Source organism: Perca fluviatilis, chromosome 16, assembly GCF_010015445.1.
Source record: "Perca fluviatilis chromosome 16, GENO_Pfluv_1.0, whole genome shotgun sequence".
NCBI lineage: Eukaryota > Metazoa > Chordata > Actinopteri > Perciformes > Percidae > Perca > Perca fluviatilis.
In genome coordinates this window covers 7,816,560-7,829,984 of record NC_053127.1, presented here as the reverse complement: position 1 = coordinate 7,829,984, position 13,425 = coordinate 7,816,560, and the positions used below count along the sequence as shown (strand labels likewise).

Here is a 13,425-nt window from a genome sequence, read left to right as displayed (position 1 = left end):
TCGTCGCAATATCGATGTATTTGGTCAACAATGTCGTGGTATCTGATTTATCTATATTGCGCAGCCCTAGTTTAAAGTCTTATGCCACCTTTCCAACTTTTTGGGGTGTAAGACATGACATGAACTAGCTGCGACCGTCCATGGGCTCACGTGAAAGGCCGCCAACTTTTGTTTAAAACCATTATACAACATTGCTTTTCATTTTTATATAATTAAATACTGTAAGTACTGTTCTTATCTAGACATAACCGTTTGTTGTAGTGCTGGATTTGTAATAGTTTTTTGTTATTACAAATGCCAATGTGATTTTCTGACATCTGGAACATGACTTTTTGACTTTGTCTCTCTGTAGCTTGATTTGATTTCCTGTTATTCCTACAGCTCTAGGTTAAAAAATATTAGCTTCCTCATCTAACTTGTTTCCTTTTTTCAGTCTGTTACTTTTTTAGGACGCCGTGCTGAGATTTCACTCAGACTAGATGGTATTTCTAGAGCTACCCCTACCTCTTAAGTTGATTAGTCGAATACTCTGCTGTCTGACTAAGATTTCTTTCGTCAATTATTTACGTTTAATGCTTTTCGCATGCTGAATTATTTATTTCCAGGAAACTTATGAGCACATCTCTGGTAAACACAAGATTTGGTAATTCTTTGTGGAGAAACTTGAATTTACAGATCTGTCAATTAAATCAACTGAATCTCCGATGGTTCGCCAAAATTGGATGAGCGTTAGTCAACTAAGAACTTCTTTAATCGCGGACAGCCCTAGTTGTTTCTGTCTCTGATGTTTGTGGGAGTAACATTCTGGCCTATGGTTGTTCTGAGCTTATTAAATGCCAAACTCTAACCGTCCAAATGCCATGGGTGCCTGTTGAGCCACACAGGGGCCATTTACTCGTCCTCATCAGCGCTGTCTTGTCTTTCTGTCAGTGGTTGGGTGCCCCCTCCTGCCAGCGAGGCAGCTACGCCTTCTATAAGTCGGTGAGCAGCAGAGCTCAGCCCGATGGGCCCGTCCAGGTGTGGAAGCTCGGGGAGTTTTACTTCATCCGCTGTGGGCCGCAGGATCCCGTGTGCATCGCAGAGGTAAGCGTTAGATTACAAGGCAATGCGAGTTCTCTGCTGTTCACTTATCTTGCCTTACTTTAGTTACTGTGTGGTAGGGCTGGGCGATACGGAGAAAATCAAATATCACAGTATTTTTGACCAAATACCTTGATATCGATACCGCAACGATATTGTAGTGTTGACTATTGTTGCTTTCACAAAATATTTACACAGTGAGATTTTTGATAAATAATCATCAGTAGTGTGGATATAATGACTAAGTGGGGAAAAGGCAAATAATAGAACAGTTGAAAAAATAACATCACTTTACTGTAATGCAGTCTTTAAAACCAGGAAAAGACAACACTCATGCCATATTACCATATCCAAAATCTAAGACGATATCTAGTCTCCTATCACGATATAGATAGAATATCGATATATTGCCCAGCGCTACTGTGTGGACGTGTGGGGGAACACATACGCAACAAACAGAGCCATTTTACAAAAAAGAGCAATACAAATTCTAAATTTTTTTTTTTTTTTTTTTTAGAGAACACACACCAACGTACAATGTATCAGGATTAATGAAACTTAAAGACCTTGTCGAATTACACACTTTTTTTTGTTGTTGTGATGTTAAGGGCAAAAAGCAAAGTCGTACCAAAAAATGATTGTTTAGTTCAGAAAATAAGCGTCATAGAAGGACATTCAATTTTAATCATCAGTATGCACAAACAACATAAAAGCTAGAAAATCATTTTCTACGGATGTGTTCCTGTTCCCAGGCCTCACATGATCTGTCAAATACAACTGTATCATTTTCTGCTTGACTAATGTGTACTTTGGGCTGATCAGATGTGTTTTTATCAGCCTGAAGGGTACAGGGTGTTCTCTCAGTTCACACAATAACTTTTTTTTTTTTTTTTTTAAAGTAACTAAGTTATTTTCTAAACATTAACTAAATGTTAAACTTACAAAACCTGCTGTTTGGAAGACTGCAGACATGGTTATCAGCAATCACATGTTTCCAGACATCTGTGTTTTTAAATGCCCTTGTCTTCTTCTTCCTGTTATTGTTCTTCTTCTACTACTTCTTCTTCTTCTTCTTGTTCTGCAGGTGACCTTACTGTGGGAGGACAAAACACAGCACCACCTGCTGGCCAGCGCCAGGCTCTACTTCCTGCCCGAGGACACGCCGAAGGGCCGGACCCGGGAGCACGGAGAGGTGGGTTCAAAGGCCACGGGGCGTCTGGCGTCCATATCTGCATGAGATAATATTCCAGTCACTTGCGGTGTTTTCCCCTCGGTTCGTGGAAGACTTCGGTGCGCTACACTTGGCGGAGGGGTTTAGGGTTCTTTCCTCAAGAACGTGATGTTTTTAAGAAAAATAAATATGCAATATGACACAAATTTGGACCGTTGTCACCATATCTGTGTCTAAAACGTTGGAAAAGCTAGAGCAGATAATAAAACTCAAGAAGCTTAAAGATAAAACTTGCTAAAGAAGTCCACGTTCAATCATTAGATCTGAGAGAAGGCCTTCCGTTCGTTTGATGCTTTTTTCCCAACCTTTTTGGCGCTTTTTCCATTCATACACCTTATGACAGGAAATACCCTGCACTTGTTTATTTCCCTACTTATTCATATAAATACAACCTGTAGTACACTGTTCATATTTTTTATTGTAAACTCTTGATTTAATTTAGTTTTGTTTAAATTAAAGATGGTGTCTGTTATTATTTTCCATCATCTACACCAAATAAACTCCACAGAAACCCACTATATACTGTACATAAGGCCATATCCAACACAGGATATAACACACTGGAGACAAAATCCAAGTTGATATTGTTACTTATAATGATCCTGGCTTAATATCAATGAGGGGAGGCTGAATTACTGATTCTCAGGCTACTTTTACACTACTACTTTAATTTTTAAGCGAGGTTTTGAGACAAAAGCAATCTGAGTTTTCTCTGCCATGGCCGAATATCGGGCCGTGTTTTGGCAGTTCGCAGATTATCAATATCTGCGTTTTATTTTGCCTGATAACCGATAAAGTTAATTAATTAAAAAGTCTTCTACTTTGGCTCGAGTACAGCTCTGTGTCTGTCCCTCTGCTCCGGTTTCACTCACCACTGAGTCTGACTTAATGTCCCCCAACACCACTGTCTGACTCTCTGTTACTGGATGTTATGTTAAACAGTTTCTAATTTATTAAATAATAGCTTAAAGTGTTTAAACAAAGTTTTGTGTTGGAGTTTGTAACATTCCAAAATGTTAATTTTGACTTAAAGATTTTCATTTTCACACAAATGCATATTGGTTATTGGTTTCATTAACTACTAATAATCGTTACTGGTTTTTCAAGGCTGATGGCAATATCGGTCGATCCCTACTTTGTATACTATATACGATATGACCCATTTAAAACAGTGGTGTCCCTCGGTTATTCCTGTGGACTCGTAATAGCAGTGAATATCATCTGGGGAATGCTTTAAGGAGCATCTATTAATAACCTCGTCACGGCAACGCTGCCTCCTTTTTTTTTTTATCCAAACATTTTTGGCCAAGAACAGGTTCAGGCAAAGTCTTTGTGTCAATCAACAGGTGTCTTAACCTAATCTTCTCCCTTTTCCTTATTCTAAAAGCTCTCATTAATGAGCACTGACGAACCGCCAAAAAACATCAGTTTACATCTCAGCTCTCGAAATTATTCAATAATCTTAATTAAAAAAAAAAAAAAAAAAATAAAAAAATATCTGTCAAATTACTTTTAAATACAAAGAAAATACATGTTAGTTTTGAACATGAACCGAGTAAGAAGTCTCAGATGCGGATGTGTTTTTGATTAACACGGTTCACATGCAGGCTGCAGCTCAGCCTTCCCTTTGGGAATGAGACCAATGCATTACCCAAATGTAAATCCTTGATAATGATGTGTCTAAAACCAAATTTTCCACATTTTGAACATAGATATTTCCACTGTTGAAGTTTCCTGGTGGAACAATGAGCCTTCTGAAAGCTGCTTTTTATTACAAGAATCCTAGCCCAGTTTCTTTTGAGTTTGGTTGTCCAATTTATGTTATAGTATTTCTTTTTTTTATCTTGTAGGGTCAATCAGTTTCAAAATACTTCTAACATGCATGCATTCCTCATGTGATTTTTCTTTTTCAGAAGAACAAAACCTATGGTCTAAAATATAATGTACTGTGTATAGCTGATATACTTTGATATTTGTACAGATTAACAAACGAGCTGTATCGTGTTAATCAGTGAGCTTTAGAACTGCTGGTTGGTGGATTTAGTTTGATCTGCACAGGGCCAGGCTAGTTGTTTCCCCCCGTTTCCAGTCTTTATGCTAAGCTACGCTAACTGGCTGCCGATTAAGGACTTCTACATATGATTCACAACCGTAATCTTAAACCAGACCGGACCTGTAACACTTCAGCATGGCAAGTCTCAACTGAAGGACGTCAGGTGTATGTAAATGTGACCACTGCCAGTTAAATACACAGACAGACATTGAATGCATCGCTTGTTTGCCTCATTGAGAGTACTCTAATACACGTATCACTTATCTCCTGTGCTCAAAGTAACTAAAATATGGTCGATAAACTATGTATCCATCTCTAATTTGTTGAGATTCTATAAAAAAAAAAAATTGACATTATAAAACAGGCAGCCATAATCGCTGTCTAATGTTAAGCAGGTCAATAATTAAGACTTCAACAGCAAACAAGTTTTAAAATAAAGTCCTAATGCAGCCTGGGAGAGAACTGGGAATACCTTTTACCTCGCGTTCACGCAACCCGTGCTAAATATCACGCAGGCATTGGGTGTTTTTCTGTAAACGTTCTGTCTTGTTGGAACTGTTTTAAGCTTGTTCTTATTTTCTTTTGTCTTGGCTCCTTAATGACTTTTTTTTTTTTTTTTTTTATCAATGTCTTTTTAAATTTTTCATGTAAAGCGCTTTGAATTGCTTTGTTGCTGAAATGTGCTATATAAATAAAGTTGCTTTGCCTTGAATGAAGCCAAAAGATAAGCTATCGTTGTGATGACCTCGTGACGAGTCAAGCCTTCAGTGCCTTTTTAGCCTTCAATTCAGAAGAGAAAAATCCATAATAATGGAGCTATAAATAATTAAATGAGCACATAAATAAAAATAAAAATACTACGTAAACCGATTGTTGATGCACTTTCCACTTAGATAAAAGTTTATTTATACTGAGGGAAATTGTTGAAAGGAACATGATTATGAAAGACCTCTCTGTCTCTGTCTATGCCATTGTTTTAACAGATGGATGAAGCCAGCAATGTTACATATTCTATAGTCTCGCTTTGCCAGGCCCTCCTCCAAAGCGCGCTGGAGGAGGGTCTGGCTACTCCACACAGCATTCGGGGATGGGAGGAAAACATGCCCTGGTTTATTGGCATTTCTTTAAACCAATCACAATCGTCTAGGGCGGTGCCAAGCACTGGAGAAAAGCTGCATCGCCGCTGCAAAATAGCCTCGGGAGGAACTTGTTTTTGGTGGAACGTCTGTACGTTTTTAAAAAGTAGTTTTAGTCGATTAACAGAAAATTCCGATTGGACAGATAGTCTTGGAGTCTGAGGAGCAGTTAACCATAGTCCTCATAAATAAAGCTTAAAATGCCAACACAAAGGAAGCCCAAGGCAACAGATATCCGGCCGGCCCGGTATTCCATGTCTGACAATTGTGACTTTTACTTAAAAGTAACTTTAGGCCAATTTTAAATGTTGGTTTTATGTCTGAATGACATTTACGGAACGAGGCGCATGTGTGAAAGGGCTTAAGTCGGCGATATCAAGAGTTTAAGGCCGCGTTCAGACGGCCTGCGTCGGCTGTCGGACGCTCCGGCAGAAACGCAGGTCTTTCCATTCGTTATGGATGTGGGTGGGGCGTTTAGGCTGCGGCGGGGGTTGCTGCAGGGGACATATAAAAATAAACAGCGGTCCTGAGGCGAAAGGTTGAGGCCGACTAAGTTATGAAAAATCACCGGTAACCATTTTAACTCCTTAGACCAGATTCTTTCCGTAAACCGATAAATAACACAGCAGGGCCGCAGTTGTGGACGAAGTACTTAAATCTTTTACTAAAGTAAAAGTAGTAATACCACAGTGTAGAAGTACTTTGCATTCGAAATGTTAAAGTACAGAAGTATTGGCATCAAAAGTAAAAGAATATCATTGTGCAGAATGGCCAATTTCAAAATGTTTATTATATAATTAGACCATAATTAATAATCCATTAACGTGTACATTAGTTTAAAGATGTAATATTGTGTGTAATACTGGCAGCTAGCGGTTAAAATAGTTACTGCACTACCAATTCAAAATACTGGAGAGTCGTTTCCCCCGCCCCCTCCTGCCCAGACTCGAAGTTCACGGGGGTTGCCAGGCTGAGACCGTAGCATTCACAACAACGTTGCTAGACACTTTTCTCACATAGCCAGACATTACTCCACAGCACAGCGGAGTAGCTAACGGTAGATGCTGGCTATATTGACAGTCATAAAAGCCCGTGCTCACGCGGAGCTCTGTAACCAACTGACAGACACACTTTTTCGGCTTAAAATTACAGTATGAACCGCTAAAAACACAACAACCTCACTGTCCTCTCCACACGCCAGTCAGGCACACTTTCTCGGCTTAGAATTACAATACGAAACGCTAAAAATACCACTACCTTACCGACGGAACACACTTCATTGGCTTAGAATTATGGCAAAAATCGCTAAACACACTGCAAACTCACAGTCCTCTCTTCCCGATTTACAGCCCCCCTCTCGTGGCTTAAAATAACTCACCGTTGTCGGCTCCAGCCGCTGACGAGGCTACACGCTGTAAACAGCCGTGGGCTGCTTGCCTGGTTCTCCGTCCGATTAGCAGTTGGCGGCGTTAGCCAGGACCAGTCGGGATCACTTTACTGGCTGTGTCTCAATTGTTTTTGCGAGTAACCAACTCGGGTACTGTAGCTATATAATTCAATGTGAGAACACAAATGTTGAAATGACATAAAATGCCCGTCCCTAGTAGCTGTGATAAATTAGCCTGAAGCTATGCTTACCGGTTCAGGAGAAAATAAGCCAACTCTGCGTCCTTTTGGGCTCTAAGCTGTCTCCATCTTTCAAATACATCTCCATTATTTACCAGGGGGTTGTTATGTCTCTGGTCACGCAACTGTTAGAAACATGCTGTTTTCTTTTTTTTTAGGTCGGGTAGAATCTATCTCCATTGATCCTGTTTGTTTGTTTGCTGCTTTCATGGCTGTACTAACGTTACAGCTGTAGCGCGCTGGGTTTACGTTTTTACAGGTATATCTGGCAACCCGGCCTGGCTGTCAAACTGGGCCGTTTATAACCACACACAGATCAAAACATAAACAGAAATTCCGTCACGGAACGTAAATTTCAAAAAGAAAAAATACTGACATTAGCATTGTTGTCAGAAAAGATAGTATTTCAGTTTAACATGTTTCCTTAATATCTGATGAGGCATTGGTGTCATTTTTGGATTTATTACAGTACAAATATTACATATTGGACCTTTTAATATTGAAGCAGGTACAAGTGTGGCTAATTCTAACTACTTTATATTCTTTATTCCCCCCCCCCTTATCTTAATCTATAATGCATTTTTTTATTTCGTCATATTTTGTATTAATCTTAATCTGCAAAGTTGTTAATGTTATCAAACCCATGTGTTAGAGTAAAGTATAATATTTCCCTCTAAAATGTAATGGAGTAGCTCAATGTTAAAGCAAAATACAAGTACCTCAACATTGTACTTATGTGCAATACTTAAGTAAATGTACTTAGTTACTTTCCATCTCTGCAGGCCTGCCTGCTAAGTTTTTAAATGGCTGCCTCACTCATGTTCTCTGCTCTGGTCCGAAATATTCCAGGGCTAAACAGAAAGGTGTCATGGCTGTTTACTTTCGGTCTTGTGTTGTGGAATGACTTAAAATACATAGTACATGAACCCAAACCTGCTGTTTTCAGCTCGGCCACTTTTCAGTCATTTTAGTGCAGCGAATCATCGGTGTGGTTCTTTACCAAATTAGGCCAAATACAGTGTGACTGTTTAGCTTCCCCTGCTGTCTTGTTTTGGTTGATACTTGAGCTCAGATTACATTTTAAACAAAAAGACTAAATGCAAATGGAAAGGAAAGGCGGACCCAAGAGAAGAGAAAACCTTTGTTACAACTGCAAATGAGTTACAGATGCATGACGTACTCAGAATGGCCCCTCAGTGTTAGAATATTGGATCATTATTATTGGTGTATTAATACATAAGCGGTACGTGAATGTTGTAGTTAGTTGAGGTGGAGCTACATTTACCTGATATACAGCTGGCTCGTATATATCTAATATATACTGTGTGTGTATATATTAACTTTAATAACAGACACTGACTCTATATATCTAAATCAAGTCTTTAAGCACAGATGAGGCATGATGAGAAATAATACAAATAATAATGAAGAAAAAAATTTAATAAATTACTTATTTGAAAGGCAGGTTGCATCTTGCAAGGTGGCTTTACACCTCCCAAAAGTTGGATTGGCAGTTAATTTGTGAAATATTATGTAATCGTACTGGGAGGCAACGTTTAATAAACACCAAAAGGCTAAATTCACCATCTGGCCTTTTTTAAGAAGTGCTTAAATGTTTCCTTTTTTTGCCGTCAGCTGTGAAAAATCTAAACCTAAAAGCACTTTTTAAAGAATTACTCTACGAGTTTTACTTGAAGCTCAGTTTTCAGCCACACAGCGGTTTTCTTTTTGTAATGAAAAGCTTATTTGAGCAGGTCCAGCCTTATCTCTCTCACTCTGCAGCTTCTTTTAGTGTTCTCACGTAAATGTCAAAACGTCTCCAGCAAACCAATCAAGACATTGGCACATACTCAGCCACATTCACATTCATTTGTTCACCTTTACGTCCTTGAATATGAACAAGCAGGTGATAGTTCAACAGGAGAAGCAGAGTGGTGCTTTTATTTATTTATTTGTTTTTTAACGTTAACAAAGGACACAGACTTTAACACTTCAACAACAACAAAAATCTGATTTTTAATTAGAAAGCCTTTTGATAATGCCTAAAATGCTGGTATCGGTATCAGAAAGTACGGAGTTTTATGCACCGATCCGATACCACGTAATTTAGCTCTGGAGAAAATCTACTTTTAAAGTAGTTTATTTCTGTTCTTTTTCCGTTATGACTGATTGTCAAACTGGATAATAAAAGAAAGTTCTGTGGCGTTCATTGTTTTCCTTTGTTCATGTTCCACAAAGAGTTTAACTACAATGATCGCAATCATAACCCATGCATACAGGGATAGTAGTATACAGCTGTTAAAACATAAAATATATGACACTCTGGTATCGGATCGGTACTCGGGATCGGCTGACACGCAAGTTCAGGTATCGGAATTGGTATCCAGAAGTAAAAAGTGGTGTCGGGCCATCTCTAGTTTAAATGACACAGATTCCAAAGGTACATTAGACTTGAAATATAACTCTAAAACTGTGTGTGTGTGTGTGTGTGTGTGTGTGTGTGTGTGTGTGTGTGTTGTGTGTGTGTGTTTGTTTTGTTGTTGTGTGTGTGTGTTTGTTGTGTGTGTGTGTTGTGTGTGTGTGTGTGTGTGTGTGTGTGTGTGTGTGTGTGTGTGTGTGTGTGTGTGTGTGTGTGTGTGTGTGTGTGTGTGTGTGTGTGTGTGTGAGAATCGTGTTTTTCTTCTTCCCAGAATCAGATTTATGTTTCTCACTCGCGTTAAGTCTATTGTTGTCAGTCCAAAGTGTTTGCTTTCTGCCCTGTTCTGTTCTCCTTCCTCATGCTTTGTCAAGAGTTGTGATAACGATCCATTTCGACAAGACGTGCTGACGAATGTCCAAATCTTAATTCAAGATAGGCGTTACCTCGTGACGAGTCGAGCCTTCAGTACCCTTTTAGCCTTCAATTCAGAAGAGAAAAACCCATAATAATGGAGCTATAAATAAACAAATGAGCACATCAATACAAATAGAAATACTATGTAATCCTCTATTGTTGCACTTACCACTTACATGAGTTTCACTGAGAGAAATCTGCGTCTGTGTTCAGCCGTCAGTGTAAACGTGCCTCTCTGTGGTTTGGAGTCTAGTTTGACTCCGGTGTTCCTGTTTGTACGTTGACATAGCGGTGGAACAAAACGGCGACGCTGCCTTAAGCTTCTATGCTGCTCAAATGTCGAACAAATTGCCAGAAGAGCTCAGATTAGCTTTATGTACAGTATGAAATGTGCTATATAAATTAATTTGCCTCGTCTTGAGAAATTGATGCATACATTTTTCAGTCTTTATCTACCTTTTTAATGTACTTTATGTGAAACCTACTATAGTTTAGATATCCATTTTCTAAAACCTTCTTGTTTTTTTTTTTTTTTTAACCCAGTGAATCCTTTAATTTTCTTTTTAATGGAAAGTTTGCCGTTTTTTTTTCTTCTTCAAATTCCCAAACAATGCAGAACCACAGCAATTGCACAACAGAAGTCTAAAATTAGGGAACCAACCTCTTTGTGTGTTTTTTAGGATGAAGTTCTGGCAGTGTCCAGGAAGATGGTGTTGCGGGTGGAGGACCTGGTGCGATGGGCGTGTGCGGAGCCCGCAGCGTGGAACAGCAGCCTGAAGCCGCTGCCTGGCAACACCAACGGTCTCCACAAACCTCTACAGAGCAGCGAGCCGCTCAAAGACAAAACTGACAGTAAGAAACACTCGAACCCACTAATTGAACGCAGCGATTGGCTAATTGGAAACTACAAATGTGTATGGTACCGGTTTGTCAATATGCTCCTCTAACAGGGTCAACAGTTGGTGAATGTAGTGCAGAAATATTGTTCTTTGTCAATTATTATTTCTAACCGTTTCTGTAATTCCGATCATTTATCCGGTGTTAGATTAATTTTATGGTAGCCTAACACTTCCTGTAGATGTTTCACAATAAAAGCGTACCACAATCAGAATCAGAAAGGGTTTTATTGCCAAGTACGTTTTTTGACACATACAAGGAATTTGTTTTGGTGTTGTTGGTGCACATCACACATTCTCTAAATGTAATATTAAACAATATAAGTATAGGTATAAACAAGAGGGTTTATGTCCTTTGAGCCCATAATGGCTTTTTTTTTGTATGTGAAATACCTTTTGCAGGAAGTCAGTGAAGGTTCTCAGGTCATAGTTATAGGTCATAGTTAGGGAAGGGTTAAACTCAACTGGACTTGGTTAAAGCTTTAGTGCGTAACTTTTTGATATTAACGACTGTCCGTTAGATTCAAGCCATTACCAAATGAGTTGCTACAAAGCTAATTAAGACTATCAGCTCTACACAACTCTGTCTGTATTTCTCAGTATGACTGTGTTCAGAAGATTGTGGCGTCCGTATGACTCTCCCGCGCAGAAACTTGAGTGAAGATAACGATCCATGTTTTTTTAATCCTCCGTGTCCTCCTTGGCTACTAGCAGCTGTGTGGAGGGGGTAGTGGGGGGTGCGCGATCACAGAAGGCTTGTATCATGAGGACGCGCTGACAGTTTTGTTGTCATTACTTAGAATTCCTTGTGGGGTGGCAGAAACTACGCACTATAACTTTAAAAGGTGCGCGGAAGAAGTTTGCTCTCTCCTCCGAAAGACTTGTTCTGTTCTGACTCGAGGCCAGGTCTGAACGACGAGGATTCTCACGAGGCCAGATGTGTGCTGAATACCATTCAGACTTGGCCTCCAGTGTCATGCAACGACTGTCGTTACGAGCCAGGAGCACTAACGAACAAAGCGGTATCCATCGTCCTGACAACGAGCCCACGGTGGTTAAATAACCAGGATTTCCCTACCGTTCGGTCAGAACTGAAGAAGCCTTTCTCGGATAAGAGATGAAACTTCTTCGGGAGCACCTTTTTTAACCAAGTCGAGTTGCCCTTGAGTTTAACCCTAACCCTGGATGTTTGCAGGAAGTGTCAATTTCCATTGATGGTAACTTAACAGCCATTGAAAGAACCAAAACAGTAGAAAGTCCAGAGATTAAAACTATTTGGTGAATACAAAAGGTATTTGTGTAAAAATGAAACTGTGAGCAGCGTAGTGTGACATAACTCGGTCGTCGTACATATGGAATTGGTGCAGTGGAGACGGACGTTAGGCTGAATGGGACCGCAACAACAGCAAGGGGGTTTGGTTCACGCGTCTCGTCGTCTTGTCCCTCTCAGACGACCTGGCGGAGCGGCAGGGCATCAAAATTCTCAGCTACCCGCAGTACTGCCGCTTTCGCTCCCTGCAGAGGCGCCTCCAGGACGGAGCGAGGGGCCCCGGGCTGCAGGACCCCCACCTGCTGGCCCTGGGAGGTGTCAAGGCGCTGCCCAACACCCGGCTGATGTACTGCAGGGACACCTTCAACCACCCGACGCTGGAGAACAGCACCAACTTCTCCTGGCAGTTCAGTGAGTGTTTCGGGAGGGAGGGTGGGTGGGAGATTACCAGAGCATGAACCATACTGGATTATCGAGGCAGATACTTTAAAAGCCATTATTAACCTAGTCAGTGGAAGTTGGTAGATGCACAAGCAGAAACAGGACGGCAGTTTTATCATTTCCCGCATGTGCTCCGATACTGGACTAACCTGCTTCCAGGTTTTCTGTGTGTCATTGGTTTGGATTCAAATGCTAACAAGTTCAGTAAGCACGGAGTTGGTACTCTGCAGATGAAAAGACATGAAGACATTTTGTCCGAAAGGTTTTCACAAATATAACTTTTCTGTTAATGTTTTTAGAACCAAATTTTAATTTTCCATTTCTACATTTTGTTGTTCATTGTTTCAACGCACCGGATTTTCTTTTTTGTATTCCACAGCTTGGATAATGAGATACATATCGCACAGTTTATAATGTACATACATGTGGTTAATGTGAACCTCAGGAACGTTTCACCGTCCATCATATCTTTTTAATCATTCTTCATCTTCCATTTTAATATATGAGAAGTGTAGCTGCTGCCTCAGACAGACTTACTAGACAGCTGTAGCTCTCTGTAACAAATTGGGGAGCTGAGACCAAGTGTTAACACTCGTCATTACTATATCATTACTCACTCATAATGATTCCTTAAAATAAAATTGCATTATTTTTTATGTATGTATTTTTCTTCATGTATGTTGTTTGTGGGTTTTTTTCCTTCAGGATGTCCGTCTCTTAGTCTTCGAGGGCGACCTCGCAAGAGGAAAGGCCGAGACGGTAAAGACTCCCCAAACTCCAGCCAATCGGAGTCCTGGATCGAGCGGATGAAGGTTTGTTTTTTATATGTATTATTATATACGACTGTGTGGTTTAAGTT

General features: G+C 40.0%; 1 protein-coding gene across 1 annotated transcript in view; it reads left to right on the top strand.

Annotated features, from left to right (window-relative positions):
- The window catches only part of zgc:77151 (uncharacterized protein LOC337153 homolog), a 44,587-nt gene that overhangs the window by 16,819 nt on the left and 14,343 nt on the right, over nucleotides 1–13,425 (top strand). Inside the window, exons 2-6 of the mRNA XM_039777606.1 lie at nucleotides 931–1,083; nucleotides 2,165–2,272; nucleotides 10,640–10,811; nucleotides 12,306–12,536; nucleotides 13,272–13,378. Of these exons, the coding sequence (XP_039633540.1) occupies nucleotides 931–1,083; nucleotides 2,165–2,272; nucleotides 10,640–10,811; nucleotides 12,306–12,536; nucleotides 13,272–13,378 (771 nt within the window). The remainder of the gene's footprint in view (nucleotides 1–930; nucleotides 1,084–2,164; nucleotides 2,273–10,639; nucleotides 10,812–12,305; nucleotides 12,537–13,271; nucleotides 13,379–13,425) is intronic.